The following is an 18,938-nucleotide window of genomic DNA, read 5'->3' as shown; positions in this document are numbered from 1 at the left end:
CTCTAAAAGAAAAAAAATACTATGAACAACTCTACTCCCACAAACTAGACAACCTGGAGGAATAGGACATATTCCTAGGAAAATACAACCTTCCAAAACTCAATCAGGAAGATTCTAAAAATCTCAAAAGGCCAATAACTATGGTATAAATTGAAGCAGGAATCAAAAAGCTTCCAGCACACAAAAGCCCAGGGCCAGACAGCTTCACAGTGGAGTTATATCAAACACTCAAGGAAGAATTAAAACCTATACTCCTCAAAAAATTCAAGAGGAACACCAAGTTTCTTTTATGAAGCCAGCATCACCCTAATACCAAAACTAAATAAAGACAACACAATGAAAGAGAATGACCCAAACCACTATGCCCAATTAATATTTGACAAAGGAGGCATGAACATAAAATGGAGTCAAGACTGTCTCTTCAACAAATGGTGTTGGGAAAATTGGACAGATACATGCAAAAAAAAAAAAATGAAACTAGACCACCAACTTACACCATACACAAAAATAAGCTCAAATTGGATAAATGACTTAAACATCAGACAAGAAACCATAAAAATACTAGAGGAATCCACAGACAGCGGAATCTCAGACATATGCCAAAGCAATTTCTTCACTAATACTGCTCCTAGGGCAATGGATACTAAAGAGAAAATAAACAAATGGGACTACATCAAAATAAAAAGCTTTTTCACAGCAAAAGAAACCATCAACAAAACAACAAAGAAACCCACTGCATGGGAGAACATATTTGTCAATGTCATCACTGATAAGAGTGTAATCTCCATCATTTAGAGGGAACTCATACAACTTAACAAAAGGAAGATAAACAATTCAATCAAAAAATGGACAACAGACCTAAATAGAATCTTTTTGAAAGAAGACAGGCCAAGAGACACATGAAAACGTGTTTAAAAGTCACTAATTATCCAAGAGATGCAACTCAAAATGTCAATGAGGTATCATCTCACATCTGTCAGAATGGCTATCATCAACAAACCATCAAATGACAAGTGTTAGCGATGATATGAAGAAAAAGGTATTCTTTTGCATTGCTGGTGGGGAAGGCAGACTGCTGCAGCTACTGTGTAGAACAGTATGGAGTTTCCTCAAAAAACTAAAAATGGAACTCCCATTTGACCCAGTAATCCCACTCCTAGGAATATATCCTAAGAATCTAGAAACACCAATCAGAAAGGATATATGCAGCCCTATGTTCATAGCAGCACATTTTACAATAGTTGATTTGGAAACAGCTTAGGTGACTGTCAGCAGATGACTGGATCAGAAAACTATGGTATCTACACAATGGAATACTATGCTGCCATAAAAAAGAAAGAATTCTTATCATTTGCAGCAACCTGGATGGAATTGGAGAATATTATGCTGAGTGAAATAAGCCAGTCATAAAAGAAAAACACCACATGATCTCACTCATTTATGGATAACAAAGAACATTATAAACTGATGAACAAAAAGATAAATACAGAGATAGTAAAACAACAAACAGACTGTCAAATTACAGTGGGGAGGGGAGGGAGATATGGGGAAGATAAGAGTTCAACCAAAGGACTTGTATGCATGCATATAAGCATAACCAATGGACACAAACACCAAGGGGGTGAGGTCATGAGTGGTGGGGTGGTTTGGGGTTTAATTGAGGGATTAGGACACATATGTAATACTTTAATCAATAAAGACATTTTTAAAAATAAAATTCTCAACAAAATACAAGCATATCGGATCAAGCAATATATTAAAAAGATCATACTCTATGACCAAGTGGGATTTATTCCAAGTGCGAAAGGCTGGTACAATATTTTCAAATAAAAAAAATGATATATCATATAAACAAATTTAAAAATAAAAATCATATGATCGTATCAATAGACACAGAAAAAGCTTTTGACAAAATCCAACACCCATTTTTGATAAAAACTCTCAGCAAAGTGGGAATTGAAGGAGCATATCTCAGCATGATCAAGGCTATACATGACAAACCTACAGCCAACATTATACTTAATGAGCAAAAAGCTAAAACCATTTCCCCTAAGAACAGGAACAAGACAGGGATGTCCATTTTCACCACTCCTGTTCAACAATAGTACTGGAAGTCTTAGCCACAGCATTGAAACAAGAAGAAATAAAAATTATCCAAATTGAAAAGGAGGAAGTAAAACTCTCATTATTTGCAGATGACATGATATTGTACATAGAAAACCCTAAAGACTCCACCAAAAATGTACTAGAATTAATAAATCAATTTGGCAATGTAGGAAGATACAAAATGAACATCCAAAAATCAATAGCTTTTTTTATACACCAACTAGAGGCCCAGTGCACGAATTCATGCACATGTGGGGTCCCTCAGCCTGGCTGGTGATCAGAGCCAGTGGGCGGGGTAGGGGTAAGGGACAATGGGAGGTTGGCCAGCCGTGGGAGGTTGGCTGTGGAAGTGCACTGACCACTAGGGGGCAGCTCCTCTATTGAGTGTCTGCCCCTGGTGGTCAGTGCATGTCATAGCTATCTGCTGGTCATCTGGTCATCTGGTTGTTCAGTCCTAAGGATCACTTAGGCTTTTATATATATAGATAATGAATTCTCAGAAATGGAAACTAAACAAAAACTCCATTTACTATTGCCACAAAAAAATTAAAATTCTTAGGAATAAACTTAACCAAGTCAAATTTATAGAAAATATTCCTTTATTAACTTTTGGTCTAGAATATGTTTGTATATTTTCAGAAAACAACTCTGAGACCATGTGGATTCTGGCAACAGAGAGGAATTGACAGGACTACTCCAGCCATGAAGACAGAAGAGAAACAGTCCAGAGATTGAAGACGCTGATGATGCCTTGCCATAATAACAGTCAGCAGCTGTGTATCACTGCAGGTTGCCCAGGACCAAACCAAAAAGGGTTGGACCTGCATTGCCACCATTTGCCCACCATCCAGAAATGAAATATTGCTGACATGTACACATAAGGAACTGTTTGACATTGAAATTGGGTCTCAAAAGAACTGGGGGCCCAGAAAAAAACTCACTACAGACTGATTCATATGCCTTTCAGCATAAGGATTATTGCTTGTCTCATTTTTTATTCTAAGTATATTTCCAGTAGGACATGATCTTACTCATCTAGGGGAAATAGTGAACAACATAGACTGATGAACAAGAACAGACCCAGAGATAAGGAGCCATGGGTCAGACTGTTGGACCTCAAAGGGAGGGTGGGGATAAAAGGGAGAGATCAAAGTACTTATGTGCACACATATGAGCCTAACCAGTGGTTGAGGACAATAGGGGGGTGGAGGTATAAGTGGGGGAGGAGGGGGATTGGAATGGGGGGTTGAGGACAAATATGTGATACCTTAATGAATAAAGAAATTAAAAAAAATAAAATAAAATAAAAATTACATATATGTTTTGCTACATCAAGTCAAACAACCGGAAAATGCAAGCTCATTAAGCATATTTTAATCATCTCGCTACTTCTGTGGCATGGGTGGATATAAATAATTTTAATTGTTCTACAGTTTAAGTAAAGCATTTGAAAAGAAAAAGAATATATATAAAGTAAAATATTTACTTGTACAAAGATCAGCTAGGTCTGAAAGGGCAGAGGTGGGCCTGGCACTGGGAGCAGGAAGGTTCCCTTGTGGCTTGCAGGATTGGGGGATGTGAGGTCCCAGGAAGGGGAAATTTCAAAGGAGTGGGGATTCCCCTGGTGAGCAGGTCTCACAAGTGCCCTTGAAGGCCTAGCAGGCAAAGCTGATGAACTGTTGCTCAAAACTTAGAGAAAGGGGAGAGGTTGTCTTTAGAGCAGTGTGCTACCAATGTTGCCCCCTTCCTGTGTCCCCTGTACTTTGTGCTTCCTAGAGAAGCAGTTTAGTAGACCTTGGAATCAGGCCAACTAGTAATCACTCTTTCGAGTCTCACTTTCCTCATATACTAGTATAAATTGAGGCTACAACACCATCGACCTTGGGTTGTTGTGAGGATTAGGAATAATGCAAAGCTCCTAATATACAGTGGGTGCTCAATAGATGACCACAAGGATGTACCTGCATGGCTACTATTTTTATTTGTGCTACCACCAAGAATAGGCAGGCCCAAGTTATTGCTGAGCTGTACTCTCTTTGAGAGATGCTCATCGCCAGCTGGGACAAAACACTGAATTCTAAGACTGTTCACCACCCTTTCACATATATTTGTCAAAGGTGTCTTGGCAGGCAGATATATAAAAACTTGTTCCTGGTGCCCATTGCACGTAATAATTCTCTTTGTTGCTTGTTTCAGCACACAAAGAAAAGTATTTCACAAACCTTCTGCTGCTGGTGATATATAGTAGATAGATTGAGAAATCATTAGAGGGGCAGGGATTAAATAACGTTGTGAAACAGTGATGAAGAAAAAACTGCATTTGCTCTCTGTCCCCCTAGCCTATCAACAGTCTGCTACTCTCACTCCTTGTTCCTGTGCCCCATTTTAGAACCGTTCAAAAAGGCTTCCAAGTATGAATTTCATTTGCTGCTCACTCTAGTCTGTGAGGTAAGTAGGGCATTTGTTGCCTGCAACAGAGGAGCTAAGGTAATGACAGAATTGGGATTTGGAGCCAGGTCTCCTTGTTACAGAACATGAGTGAACTGTACCAGGTTCAACTGTACCTTGGATGAATGGGTTCAAAGCAACCTGTGGGGAAATGATGTTTTGCAAGGAGATAGTGATAACAACAGCACCTTGCTGTAGAGTGTCCAAAAGAGATAGTGACAACACATCTGTTCTATTGATGAGCAAACTAGAGGCCCAGGGGAAGCAGAGGACAACTTTGGAGTTCAGATGACACAGAAAGGTGGATTTATTTCAAACGTTTCACTTTTTCAAGTTTTAAATGACATAAGTGATGCAGGTGACTTGGATGCTCCAGGGTCACCCAGCTAGGGAGTGGCAGAGCCCCCAGGATTAAGACTCTAACTCAGGGCTCTTAATTGCTTCTGGGGCTTGGAATCAGCTCCTTCAGTCCCTCGGCCTTTCTCACAAGGGTGTTGAGAGGGAACAAGAGTGGAAAGGACAAAGCACTGCATAATAGTATTAAAAGAAATACTGCTCCAAGTTCACCTTTCCTAGTCAAATGGGCCTCCAGGTGAGAGCTATTGAGAACAAATGTGGCTACACTGATATGCTTGCACTGTCTACTTACCATGTTTCCCCGAAAATAAGACATCCTCCGAAAATAAGACCTAGCGCAACTTTGGGAGAAAAAAATTAATATAAGACACTGTCTTATTTTCAGGGAAACAGGGTACTAGCTGTGTGACTGAAGTAAGTTACCCACTTCATTTTCCAGCGCTAGCTTCCTTCTCTGTAAGATGAAGACATCAATTCCTGTCTGACAGATTGTGGAAATGAAATAAGCAGCATATGTGAAAGCATTTTGTAAACTATGGAGCAGTATTATTATCTAGCTGAAAGCGTTGTATCCTCACTTCCCAGAGTCCCCCAAACCCAGCTCACTCTAGGTCCCTGAAAGGCCTGCCTCTGGTGGGAGTAGAGAAGGTGGTTCTATTTTGGTCTCTCCAGCCTGTAGACCAGAGAGGAAAATGGGGCTGCTCACAGCCTGTCTTCTTATCCCCCAGCTGAGGGGGGAAAACAAGGGAGCTGGCGTAACTTCTTTGGTGAGTCAGCTAAGAAAGAATTTCTAGAGCTCCAATTATGTATAAGTTTTGGTTTAGGTTTGGATTTTTAAAGCTGCTTCCACCTTTAAAGCAGCTTTAAGACATAACTAAAAGCACAAGTAATTGGCAAACATGGAAAATGATAGAAGCACAGCTTCTTACTAGTGTGAACTTGAGAAAATTATTCAGCTTCTCTGGGCCTGTTTTCTCATCTGTAAAATGGGGGACACTGCAGGGTCATTGTATTAATAGAATGTGAAAGTGCTGGGTCCAATGCCTGGCACACAATCGAGGCCCAATACCTGTCCATTTTCTTTCCCTTCCTAGTGGACAGACTGTGGTCATTGAGCTCAGAGGAACAGAAAGCGCTTACTCTTCAGTTGCTTGATTCTATTATAGTGGCTGCCATTACTCATTTAATTTTCACAACCCCATGAGATAGCTCATCTACAGACATCAGGAGAGATCAGAGTTTTATTGCCCAAGATCACACACCTTGTGAAATTTTTATTGACTTTGAGAGAAACTGATATATTGTTCCACTTACTTATGCATTCATTGGTTGATTCTTATATGTACCCTGACTGGGAACCAAACCCACAACCTTGACATGTTGGCTGAAGCTCTAACCAAGTGAACTACCTAGCCAGCGCCAGCTTGCAATTTTAAATCCTCACCCGAGGATATTTTTTCATTGATTTTTAGAGAAGGAAAGAGAGAAATATCCATGTGAAAGAAACACATCAATTAGTTGCCTCCTGCGTGTGCCCCTACCAGGGCCTGGGCTGGGGAGGAGCCTGCAACCCAGGTACATGCCCTTGACTGGAATTGAACCTGGGACCCTTTGGTAGCAGGCCAAACTCTATCCACTGAGACAGACTAGCTAGGGCCAGTTTGCAATTTTTAAAGGCAGGATCCACCATGTCTGGTTTGCTTTTTTGATAAAATGTACGAGGGGGTTTAATCATGCTGGATCTTCTGGAAGGCTCATCTTTAGAGTTGGATCAATAGGGTAACCCCAAACTGGCCCATTTTGAGAATAAATTCAAAGTAGAGCTTCAAGGACAGGAAACAGGCCATTGCCAGAGGCAGTCTGGCAGTAATTGAAAGAGCTAAAAACCGAGTGTTTTCTTCCCAAATTCTGGGGAATTTAATGTGTTCTATCAGTTTCAGGAGCTTATGTTGTGAGGGTGAGATGAGTCCTTTATTAAGCAGTATACAAATATATAATCGGTAGTCTTCTGTCATCTCCCACTAAACACAACCTCCTACTCATCACTTGACAGCCCTCCATTTCCCTCCCTAAAAATAAGAGGGAACTGAGTCTCCTCTTCAAACCCCTCTCCTAAGCTAGACTGCAGAAGTGAGAATAGGAAGGTTGAGTCATCCTCCTCTTAGAAAATTTAAGTGTACCAAAGGCACTAGAACAAAGTGTTTTTTATACATATCTTTAACACATGGCTGCTTTTTAAAGCTATCAACCCAAGGGCTGAGGACATGTCTTCTTTCTACTGCATAAAGTAGGTACTTCTCCGTGTCATCTGTACCAGCAGTAGCCAACCTTTTGGACCCCATGTACCACCAGTTGGAAACCGCTAATCTGCCCCACACCCAGTCAACCGCCCCTTATTCATCAGCAAAATGACTGCCTTGGCACAAGTATCACTTCAGACTGTGTCAGGTATTGCACATCACAGGTAAGAAGGGCCAAAATGCTCCATGGCGGCCCATTCAAGAGCTACGTTATAGCCTGAGGTGCTCTTCTCCCTAAGTAAGAGTTATGGCAAATAGTTCCACGAGGGTAAAGACCCCAGCCTCATATGCATACCAAAGATGGCTCTCATAACACTTGATCTATTTATCTCATTTCTCCTGGCCAAGGCAAGGAAGACCAGTTAGGATTGTTAAGATCCATTCATTTACATCTCTAATTCCTGAAAAAAAGTGTGTGGCAGAGCAAGTCCTGGGTTTTGTACTCACCCCTTGTAGAGCGGTATTAAGTTATTTCACAGTGCTAGGTTGGAAGAGTGAAAGCCCCAGCTCTGCAGATCTGAGGTTGGGAAACTCACTGCCCAGTTCAAAGGCAGACAACCAGGATCTCTCCATAAGCCCAGGGACCCACTCCTGACCCCCGTCCCCTCTACAAGCACACACAAAACCAGCTGACACCAGTATTGCTGTATAGTTATAATAGAAAGGACTTTATTTTTAAGGAAAATTCATTCAGCCACTGATTATAGAGTCATTTCTCAGTACTCCTTATCTTCCTATGTAAGAATCTGAAATACAACATGATTACGATAATGCAAAAATAAGAATCACTGGTTCATCACCTAGGGAACAAAACATACTTAATTGCTTGACACTTTATTGAACGCAAAGCAAGATTAGGTGTCTTTGCCTTCCTGGTAGAGCTGAAGCAGGAGCCCAGAGAGGGGAAGACTGCGCAGTTTTCCTTTGTGGGGAAGATGTGTGCCCCCTGTCGTCTCATCTTGTTGTGGAAAGACTAACCCATGTTCTTTCGGTTGCCATAGCCCCTAGGATGGGTGTCCTTCCAGTCATCCCACTCCCGAGCTCGGTGGAGTGTTTGCTCATCCTCCTCTTCCTCCCTTTGTTCTTGATCTTCTTGTTGATCCGCTCTTTTGGCCTCTGCCAAAGTAGAAAAATGAGAAAGTGACAGAATGTCAGGAACCTCAGAGCCATTCTAAACACAATCACATTAAATGAGAACAAGGCATATGGCTGTCCGCCTGCCTGGGGCCAGCAGAAGCAGGGAGAGCACTTAGATACCTAACAGAGGACATGTTCAACAGTAAGAAAGGGTGCTCTGAGTACTTTTCATAAGAAAGCTAAAACATAAAAGTTGTCCCTCAGGAGGAATTCTATTTTGGGAAAGAATTATTACTAAAATGGCTAAATATCCCTGTCAGCCCCCCAAAAAGAAAAAGACCCCCAAAAAAGCAAACTACCAAGTGACCAACAAAATCTCAGCAAGCCAAAACACTAAAGTAAAAAAATATGTATTTTATAATTTGTGATATGCTAAGGAGCAGGAACTATATATAAGTGACTTCCCCTCCTGCATCCATTTCCTGTTACCGTGTTTCCCCGAAAATAAGACATCCACCGAAAATAAGACCTAGCGCATGGAAAGATAAGACATCCCCTGAAAATAAGACCTCGCACAACTTTGGGAGAAAAATTAATATAAGACACTGTCTTTATTTTTGGGGAAACAGGGTAGTCACACAATTTTGCTTGTGTGTAAAATTGGAAATCACAGGGCAGTTGAACCTACCAGAAGAGAATATTTGTGTTATTCTGCACATGACTGGAACAGGGTCTAAGGTCCAAATGGCACTTGTCAAGCAGTGTACACCCAAAAGAAATTGAACCAACTGCTATATCTCTTTGGCACTAATTGTTTTCTCTTCCAAGGTAAAAAACATATCCTGTTGACTCTGAGTTTGCTTATGAGAAACAGTTTCATGACTATGATAAAGAATGAAATGTGTGGGGATCTGATCTACTCTAATAGTTTAGGAGCCTTGTGTTCTTTAAAAACACTTTTATTGTAAAATAAAGAATACTACTGTAAATCATATATATTTAACTTTCATTTTCACAAGGAGGCTATATCTATATAGCCTCCATCTGGATCAAAACATCTTCTGTACTCATCCCAAAGCTTCTCCATGAGCATCTTCCAAATTACAACACTCTCTCCCCTCTGCCCCAAAGGTAACCACTGTACCACCTTTTATAGAAATAACTTTCTGGACTTCATTACAGCTTTATAATCCAAATGTGCATCCCAAGACACCAGTTGTCCATTTGTACATTCACATTTTACTCAATGACTTCTAGTATGGAGTTGGGACTTCATCACCACAATCTAATTAGAAAATTATATTACCCCGAAAAGACCCCTTGTGCCCATTTACAGTTAATTCACATTCCCTCCCTTCTTCCAGCCCCTGGAAATCACTATTCTGCGTTCTTTCTCTATAGATTTGTCTATTACTAGTGGCCTGGTGCACGAAGTTCGTGAACAGAGGGGAAGGGTTCCCTTAGCCCAGCCTGCATCCTTTCCAATCTGGGACCCCTCAGGGGATGTCTGACTGCCGGACAAGGATTGGGCCTAAACTGGCAGTTGGACATCCCTCTTACAACCCGGGACCACTGACTCCTAACTGCTCACCTGCCTGCCTGATCTCACCCCCAACTGCTCTCCCTTGCCAGCCTGATCTCACCCCCAACTGCTTTCCCTTGCCAGCCTGATCTCACACCCAACTGCCTCTGCCTTCCTGATCACCCCTAATTGCCCTCTCTTGCTGGCCTGATATCACCCACAAGTAATACCCCCCCACCTCCCCGCCTGCCTGATCACACCCCCAACTGCCCTCCCCTGCTGGCCTGGCTGCCCCCAATTGCCCTTTCCTGCTGGCCTGATCTCGCCCCAACGGCTCTCCCCTGCCAGGCAATTTGGTTCTGATTGGTCAGTTTCTATGCCAGTCAGCATCAAAAGCTCTACCTACTAGGTAGCCATTGGCCCCTCAAAGTTCACACAGATTTGGTTCTGACTGGTCAGTTTCTATGCCAGTCAGTGTATCCGGGCCTCTCTCCAGGCCTGATCAGAGAGGCGGGGTTGATCAGCAGCCCCCATGGAGGCCTGGAGGAGAGCAATGGTGGGGGGGAAAGGAACATTTGTAATAATATGAACAATAAAAATTTATTAAAAAAAAGAAAGAAAGAAAGAGGTGTAGCTGCTGGTGAAGAGAGGCAAAGGCTAATCAACAGTCCCCTCAGCAGCCAGAGCTGGGTTACCTCGCCCGCACTGGCAGTAGTTAGTGCTTGGTCTCCACGGCAACCCAGCACTGACTGCAGGACTGACTTCCAGTGTTCAGTCGAGCTTTTGGTCGGTCATTATGGACTCTGGGTTTTTATAGTGTAGGATGGGCATTTCAAAGAAACAGAATCAAGTAATATATAGTCTTGTATTTCATTTCTTTTACTTAGCCAACTATTTCTTAGTTTACTCTTGCCCATTTAAAATATTTTGGTATCTTTTTGTTTTTTGTTGTTAATCCTCACCTAAGGATATTTTTCTACTGATTTTTATTTATGATGTATTTATTTATTTATTTATTTATTTTGGTTAATCCTCACCCAAGGATATTTTTCCATTGATTTTTAGAGAGAGTGGAAGGGAGGAGGAGAGACAGAGAGAAACATCAATTTGAGAGATACACATCGATTGGCTGCCTCCTGCACATGCTCCAATCAGGACCAGGGATTGTGCCAGGGATGTGCCCTTGATCAGAATCAAGCCTGGTACCCTTCAGTCCTCGGGTAAATACCCTATCCACTGAGCCAAACCAGCTAGAGCTATTTTGTTATCTTTTTAATCTAGAGCACGTGTGTCAAACACAAGGCCCGCGGGCCAAATCCGTCCCGCCAGGCCTTGCAATGTGGCCCGCACCGCGCTGTCATCACTGCACTCCGCTGCGTTTCCATCACAATGACAGTTTATGACTGTTCAGTAAACCATTCGGCCCGCGATTTAGGCTGGATTTTAGATTTTGGCTCCTTCTCTGATTGAGTTTGACACCCCTAATCTAGAGGTTCCTCTTCCATTCTTTCCTTTCTTTAAATGTTGTCTTGAAGAAGCTGGGGGTATCAGATCTGTAGAGTTTCCTCAAATCTTGGATTTTGTTAATTGAATAGTCATGATGCAGTCCAACATATTCTTTTGAAATTCTGTAGATTAGCAAGTTCATACAGAGGCTTGATCTGATTCAGGTTGATCCCTTCATCATGATTATAGGAGGTGCTGCCTTCCCTCATCAGGTGGCACAGCTGTTGATGCACAATGTCTAGATTCATTAATTTCCCATATGTTTCAAAAAGGTAACACACTTACTTTTAACATTTCCTTTTTATTAACTAGAATACATTTATAAAGAGAGGTTTACCCTCATCTACTACTATTTGATTACCCAGGAGAAAAACAAAATAAATGTTTGATACTTTCACATTATTTACCACTTTTCAAGATAATTGGTTCCTCCAGAACTACTACTCCCAGAATTCCTGGTGCTCCCCGTGCTCTGGGTGTTCCCTTCTTGCTCTGTCTCTGTCCCATGGCATTCTGCTCTGCCAAGTCCTCCACACAACCAGCTCTCCCCCTCTGCTCTCTGCCTGGTGCTTGTGTATACAAATTAACCCACCATCTTTGGTTAATTTGCATACTCACTCCTGATTGGCTGGTGAGAGTAGCAGAGGTATGGTCAATTTACATGTTTTTCTTATATAGGATGCTTGCCACCAGTCCTCATGTTAATGTCTCTCTCATCACTTTGGTTGTCTGAAGCTCATTCTCTAGCAATTTCCTCAGAAAGAAATCATGGGAACAGTAGCTCTTAAGTTACTGCATACTGATAAATCTCTGTACCCTTCACTTAAAAGACAGTTTTAGCAGGTATATGTCCTTGGCTCACATTTCCCTCCTTGAATATTGTAATATCTGTTACTCCACTTTTTTTTGGCATGAAATGTTAGTGTCAAAGTTTCAGGGTGATCTAATTTTCTTCCCTTTATAAACCACCTGTTTTGTTTGTTTGTTTGTTTGTTTGTTTTGGCTGAAATTTCCACAGTAGTTTTTCTTCTTTCCAGCCTAGTACTTTTATTATCATTTGTTGGTCATTTTGGGTCAGAATTCTCAGGTACACAGTACACTTTTTATTTATTTTTATTTATTTATTTATTATTTTTAGAAATACATATTTTATTGATATTTTACAGAGAGAAAGAGAGAGGGATAGAGAGTTAGAAAGATCGATGAGAGAGAATCATCGATTAGCTGCCTCTTGCACACCCCCTACCGGGGATGTGCCCGCAACCAAGGTACATGCCCTTGACCGGAATCGAACCTGGGACCTTTCAGTCCGCTGGTCAATGCTCTATCCACTGAGCCAAACCGGTCTCAGCTCACAGTACACTTTTTATAATAAAATCTTTTTCTTTAAGATTCAGGAAAATCTCCTATTAGTTTTTAGCATTTATTCTTTTTTCTTGCTTTGGTTTTCTTCTTCAGTTAATCCTATCCTATGCCAGGTCTTCCTGACTTCCTTTGATATGTCAAATCTTTTTAAAACATGTTCCTTTTTACTTTAGTAGGGCATTTCCTATCACTTTCCTCTGCTGCAGCCTTCATTTCTGAAACATTTTTTAAAAAAATTATCTTTATTGTTGAAAGTATTACAAATGTCTCCTTTGTTTTTTTCCATTGGGCCCCTCCACCCTGCGCTTGCCCCTCCAGACCTTCACCACTCTATTGTCTGTGTCCATGGGCTATTCATATCCTATATAATAAAAGCCTAATATGCAAACTGTCTCGTTGGGCGGTTGACCACTTGCTATGACATGTGTTGACCACCAGGAGGTGGCACAGAACATAATGGGTGTTGGATGATGCGCTGCAACCTCTCACTGGCTATCTGGGAGCAGGGGTGAAGGGGATGGAGGTGCACTGAGAATGCAGGGTGTCTAAGCTTGCTCTCACTCCCCCTACTACTTTCAATTAGAACACCAGGGCTTGCATACTGGGGAAGTCACCACACTCAGGTGCTGGGTGCCCGTGAGGAACCAACACTGCATTTGCGCAGCTTCTTCTGGATAAGCTAGGCTGCAACCAAGAGGACTGTAGGGACCAGTTGGGTTCCCCATGGGTTTGTGCAGGAGCTGGTCTGTGAGGCCAGCTGGGAGAGAGCGTGCTGCATGTCCAGCTTCCATGTGGCACTGCTGGGCAGCCCAGAGGCCCATGCTGAGCCCCGGCCTGCAGCATCCAGCCAAGCTGACCACCATCTTTGTTTGGAGGCTTGGTCACCATGACTGAGGTGGAGGGGGTTGTGGGGGCTCAGGATCCCAGGTGCTGCCCAGAGGTCAGCTGGGACCCGTCTTTTCATGCCAGATGCTCACACTTCGATTGCCAGCAAGGCATCAGGACTGCACCTGTGCAAAAATATTGTGCACTGGGCCTCTAATATGCATATAAGTTCCCTGATTAATCACTCCCTACCCATCCTCTCATTCCCACCTTCCCTCTAAAATTTCTCAGTCTGTTCCATGATTCTATGTCTCTGCACCTACTTTGTTTATGTTTATTTTGTTCATTAGATTCCACATATGAGTGAGATCATACGATACTTATCTTTCTCTGACTGACTCATTCTGCTTAGCATAGTATTCTCCAGGTCCATTCATGTTGTTGCAAATGGCAAGAATTTTCCATTGTGTAGATGTACTATAGTTTTCTGATCCAGTCATCTGCTGACGGGCACCTACGCTGTTTCCAAACCTTAGCTATTGCAAATTGTGCTGCTATGAACATAGGGGTGCATATATCCTTTCTGATTAGTGTTTTTTGGTTTCTTGGGATATATTCCCAGAAGTGGGATCACTGGGTCAAATGGGAGTCCTATTTTTAATTTTCTGAGGAAATGCCATATTGTTTTGAACAGTGGCTGCCCCAGTCTGCATCCTCCACCAGCAGTGTACTAAAATTCCCTTTTTTTTAAAGTATGTTTTATTAATTTCAGAGAAGAGAGGAGAGAGGAATAGAAAAATCGATAAGAGAAACATCACCAATTAGCTACCCCCCAAATGCCCCCATTGGTGATCGAGCCTGCAACCAGGCATGTGTCCTGACTGGGAATCGAACTGTGATCTCTTGGCTCATAGGTCCTAAGCCACACTCTCCAGGCAAAATTATTCTTTCTTTTTTAATTTCCCTAAGTTGTCACCACATTTTCGAGTTCTTCTAACCTGGCTTAATACTATTCTTCCATGTCTTATATAATTTTCTTAATGTCTTTCAACTTATTTTTAAAAAGTATATTTTAGATTTGCTGTTTTTTGAAATGCTCTTGATTCTTTTTCCCCTTATAGTAATTTTGTGTGAACTTTGGCCTTGATAATCTTGTTCACTTTCTAACAGCTTTATTGTATACATTTCACATACTATAAAATAAAATTCACCGATTTAAAGTGTACAGATCAGCAAGGTTTTTTGTTTGTTTGTTTGTTTTGTATATTCAGAGCTGTGCAACAATCACTGCAGCCTATTATTAATTCTGATGTGTGGTTAAGTCGTCCTTTACTTTTAGAAAGAAGTAGGTTCAGGGTGGCTTTTCTAACTTCACAGAAGTTGTCTTTCTGTTGTTAAAGAAATAGGCCTTGTTTAATTAGTTCTTGATTCTGGTCCTTTCTTACACTTTTATCTCGACTTTCTCTTTCCTTCTTTTCGTTATTGTTTCAATTCTATTCTCAGCAATTTCTCCTCAGAGGAGAACCCTGTCCTGGAAGGGAGATCTGGTGGGTCATTTTCAAAAGTTCACTAAGGACTAGACTACTCCACCCCTATCAGACCTTCTAACGAAAGCCCTTTATATTTACCCAGGTGTTTTTTTAATCTTCACCTGAGGATATGCTTTTTAACATTGACTTTAGAGAAAAAGGGAGAGGGAGAGAAAAAATCAATGTGAGAGTGAAACATCACACAAGCCCTGACTGGGATTCAAACCCAAACCCTTTCAGTGCACAGGATAACACGTCAGTGTGAGCACGCTGGACTCAACCAGTTTTTATTGGTGGCAAAAACTGCTCCTATTTCAAGTGTTGTTCTTAAATGGACTGCCATGCTTTTTAGTGAATACCTGTTTGCTGTTTGGAATTCTTGTGTTTGTCCAGTTGTTCATATGGTCTGTCTGTCAATTCTTCTGCTTCCTTCCACACAGATGCCAATCACCTATTGATCTTGTACTGAGGGTGATTTCCCTTACCTGCTTAGTGTGAGAGTCATGGGAATAAATTGTCACCTAGTTCTGTTGTGAATATTATCTGTCAGTTGTCTTTTGTATTTTTATTAAAGTACTAGAGGCCCGGTGCATGAAATTCATGCATGGGTGGGGCCCCTAGGTCTGGCTGGTGATCAGAGACGATAGGAGCCAGGCCGATCAGGGTCAGGCTGGAGAGGAGGCGACAGCTGCTGGGCCGGATGCAGAAGGAACAGATGCTGGATATGGATGCCACTATAGTCAGCGCTCCATCACCATGCGGTTCCCTACCTCCTTCCCTCACTGCCACACTGCCACCACAGTGGGAAGGCAGCAGGGTCTGTCAGCTGGAGAGGGGGGGGGTGGACAGGGCAAAGGAAGTTGGCCACTGGCCTAGAGGAGGAAACCAGCCCTTGGCCCCCCTGGGAAAAGAACCGCATCTGCCCCCACCCACCCCTGGCTCCCCATCCCAGCCCAGGGCGGCTGGGTTGGGAGAGGAAGTGACAGTTGCTGGGCTGGGCGTGGAAGGAACAGATGCCAGATGCCTACACCACCGTCAGTGCTCTGCCATCACACAGTTCTCCACCTCCCCCACTCCTCTTTCTCTTGCCACCACACTGTCACTGTGGTGGGTGGATGGCAGGCTGATTGGAACGTGCAGGTGGGGGGAGGAACAGGGTACTGGAGGTTGGTTGCCAGTCCCAAGGAGAAAGCCAGCTCTCAGCCACCATGGGAAAAGAACCTCATCTACTGCCACCCATCCCAGCCCAGGGGCTAGCCCCAATCAGGCAATTAGGGCCTCCCGGCTGGGGAAAGGGACACAGGGGGTTGGCCAGCTGGGGGAGGATGGCTGTGGGAGCACACTGACCAGCAGGGGACAGATCCTGCGTTGAGTGCCTGCCTCCTGGTGGTCAGTGCATGTCATAGCAACCGGTCGTTCTGGTCATTCTGGTCACTTAGGCTTTTATATATATAGGTAACATATCAGGTCTAGTAATACTTAATGTCGTTTTTTAACATTCGTTTAAAATCTTGCTTGGCTTTGACTTGTATTGACATAACCTTCAAACACGTGGTATCTACAGAACGTGTGAAGTGCAATTAACAAGTTTTGCTTGAAAAAGTTAGTGTTTGGTTTGGTTTTTGTTGCAAAACTAGGGCTAAGAAGATGGCGGATGAAGAGCATATTCGGCACTGCATGCTTTACGAGTTCCAATTAGAAAGAAAAGCAAGTGAGGCTGCAAAAAACATCTGTAGTGCTCTTGGTCAAGATGCAGTTAGCGCCAGAAAATGCCAGCGTTGGTTTGAGAAATTTCTCAAGGGAAATTTTTCGTTAGATGACAAGAGTGGTCGAGGCCGTGTGTCCAATTTTGATCAAGAAGCTCTTCAAGCTCTTTTGATGCAAAATCCTCAAATTACCCAACAAGAGCTTGCGACAACTTTAAATTGTTCACAAAAAACAATTTCCAATCAATTGCGCACTTGGCAAAGTCCAAAAGTTTGGAAAATGGGTTCCTCATGAGTTGACCGACAACAACCGTAATCATAGTCACAATTTGCAGTTCGCTCCTCTCTCGTCAAAACCGTTTGCCATTTTTAGAGCAAATTGTTACCGGAGATGAAAAATGGGTGCTGTATGTTAATTTGAAAAGGCGGCCTCAATGGTTGGACAAAAATGAGGCTCCGCAGCCCACGCCAAAACCTGACTTGCATGCGAAAAAAGTGATGTTGTGTGTTTGGTGGAATTTTAAAGGAATTCTTCATTATGAACTTTTACCATCTAACCAAACCATTACAAGTGCAGTGTATAGTGCCCAATTGGAAAGGTTAGCCCAAGCTTTAAGAGAAAAAGAACCCGCGCTGATTAATCGGAAGGGCGTAATTCTTCACCACGATAACGCACGACCGCATACTGCAAGAATCACTGCTGAAAAACTGCGCCAGTTGGAATGGGAAGTTCTCCCTCAACCTGCATATTCTCCTGATATTGCCCCTTCCGATGACCATTTGTTTCGTTCTTTGCAAAACTTTCTTCTTGGAAAAAAAGTTGATAATGAAGAATGCCTCAAAAATGCATTGACCGAATTTTTTGCATCAAAATCACAAGAATTTTACAACAGAGGGATTAAAATGCTTCCTGAGCGTTGGGCACAAGTAGTAGAAAACAACAGCAACTATATTGTTGATTAAATTTTGTTGTATTGTTTAAATAAATTCGATTTTAAAAAAGTATTAGAAAACGACATTAATTATTACTAGACCTAACACATGTAGAAAAAACATAGTATATAGCTCAATAAAATTTTATATCTGAACATATCTATGTAATCAGTACCCAGATCAAGATAGAAAACAGTACTCATTCCTTAGAAGTCCTCTTAAGGTCCCATTCCATTCATAAGCCCCCACTAAGGATGAACACCATACAGGCTTTTAATCAGCAAATAGAATCTTCATCTGTTTAAACTCTATACAAATGGAATCATACAGTATATACTCTTTTGTGTCCGGCTTTCTTCACTCATAAATATGTTTACAAAATTCAGCTATATTTGTTTCTTATGGCTGAAAAACTACCATTAGTATAAATGTTTTGCTAAGTAGAATTTTATTGTGTGAATATAGCAACAATTATTTATTTATTCTATTATGTATGTGCATTTGAGTAGTGTCCAGTTTGGGGTATTAGAAGCAATGCTGCTAGGAACATTATTGTGCAAGTCTTTTGTGAATGTATAGTCTCACACTCTTAACTATATATCTAACAGTGAAACTGCCAGGTCATAGGGTTGTACATTATGTTCAACTTTTTTGCATCACTATCACTACCACACCACTAGACTCTATTTTTGTTCCCTTATTCTATGTACTTTGAGATTATTCTGTTCTTGTTTCCCTCAAATTCTTAAGGTAGGGCCTCAGATAATTGATTTTTTATATTTTTTTCTAATGTAAGTACTGAGGAAGAAACTGGTCTTGCAAGGCATGTCAGGCCATAAAAACTGTGAACAATGCACTGTCCTGGGGGAGGGGGGTTGTTACCGCTGGCCCCAGAACAGATCACTGGATATGGCCTGGGGACCTCCAACACCTGGGGGCCTTCCTATAAGCCGAGGAAGGGGGGCAGAAACATATCTGCAAGACAAAAAACCCAGAAGGTTATAAAAAGTGAAGCCCTCTGCGTGTTTCTTCACTCTGATTTGGAAATTATTCCGAGTCCACTAGTGTTAATAAACGGGATCCCTCCCTTTCTCTAGGAAGCATGCGTGTTATTTCTTTGGTGTCCTGCAACATTTGTTTCCTGACCAGGTACCTATTGAACTGGGGGGGGGGGGGGGGGGGGGGAAACAGAACCTCCAGGCGCTCCCAGACCTCAGCCCAGGACCCGGCTGGCATCTGGAGAAAGTGTACGGACACCTCTGGA

General features: G+C 42.1%; 1 protein-coding gene across 3 annotated transcripts in view; it reads right to left on the bottom strand.

The window, feature by feature from the left end:
* Window positions 1–8,032: 8,032 nt before the first annotated feature.
* The window catches only part of IGBP1 (immunoglobulin binding protein 1), a 40,460-nt gene continuing 29,554 nt past the window's right edge, over window positions 8,033–18,938 (bottom strand). For all 3 annotated transcript variants that reach the window (XM_036411462.2, XM_036411467.2, XM_036411465.2), the window contains one exon: window positions 8,033–8,327. In XM_036411462.2, coding sequence (XP_036267355.1) covers window positions 8,185–8,327 — 143 coding nt within the window. In that variant the 3' untranslated portion in view covers window positions 8,033–8,184. The remainder of the gene's footprint in view (window positions 8,328–18,938) is intronic.

The sequence above is a fragment of the Pipistrellus kuhlii genome, unplaced genomic scaffold (assembly GCF_014108245.1).
Source record: "Pipistrellus kuhlii isolate mPipKuh1 unplaced genomic scaffold, mPipKuh1.p scaffold_m20_p_40, whole genome shotgun sequence".
In the NCBI taxonomy this organism is placed as follows: domain Eukaryota; kingdom Metazoa; phylum Chordata; class Mammalia; order Chiroptera; family Vespertilionidae; genus Pipistrellus; species Pipistrellus kuhlii.
Note: the sequence above shows the minus strand (reverse complement) of the source record. Positions and strands in the feature narration are given on the sequence as shown.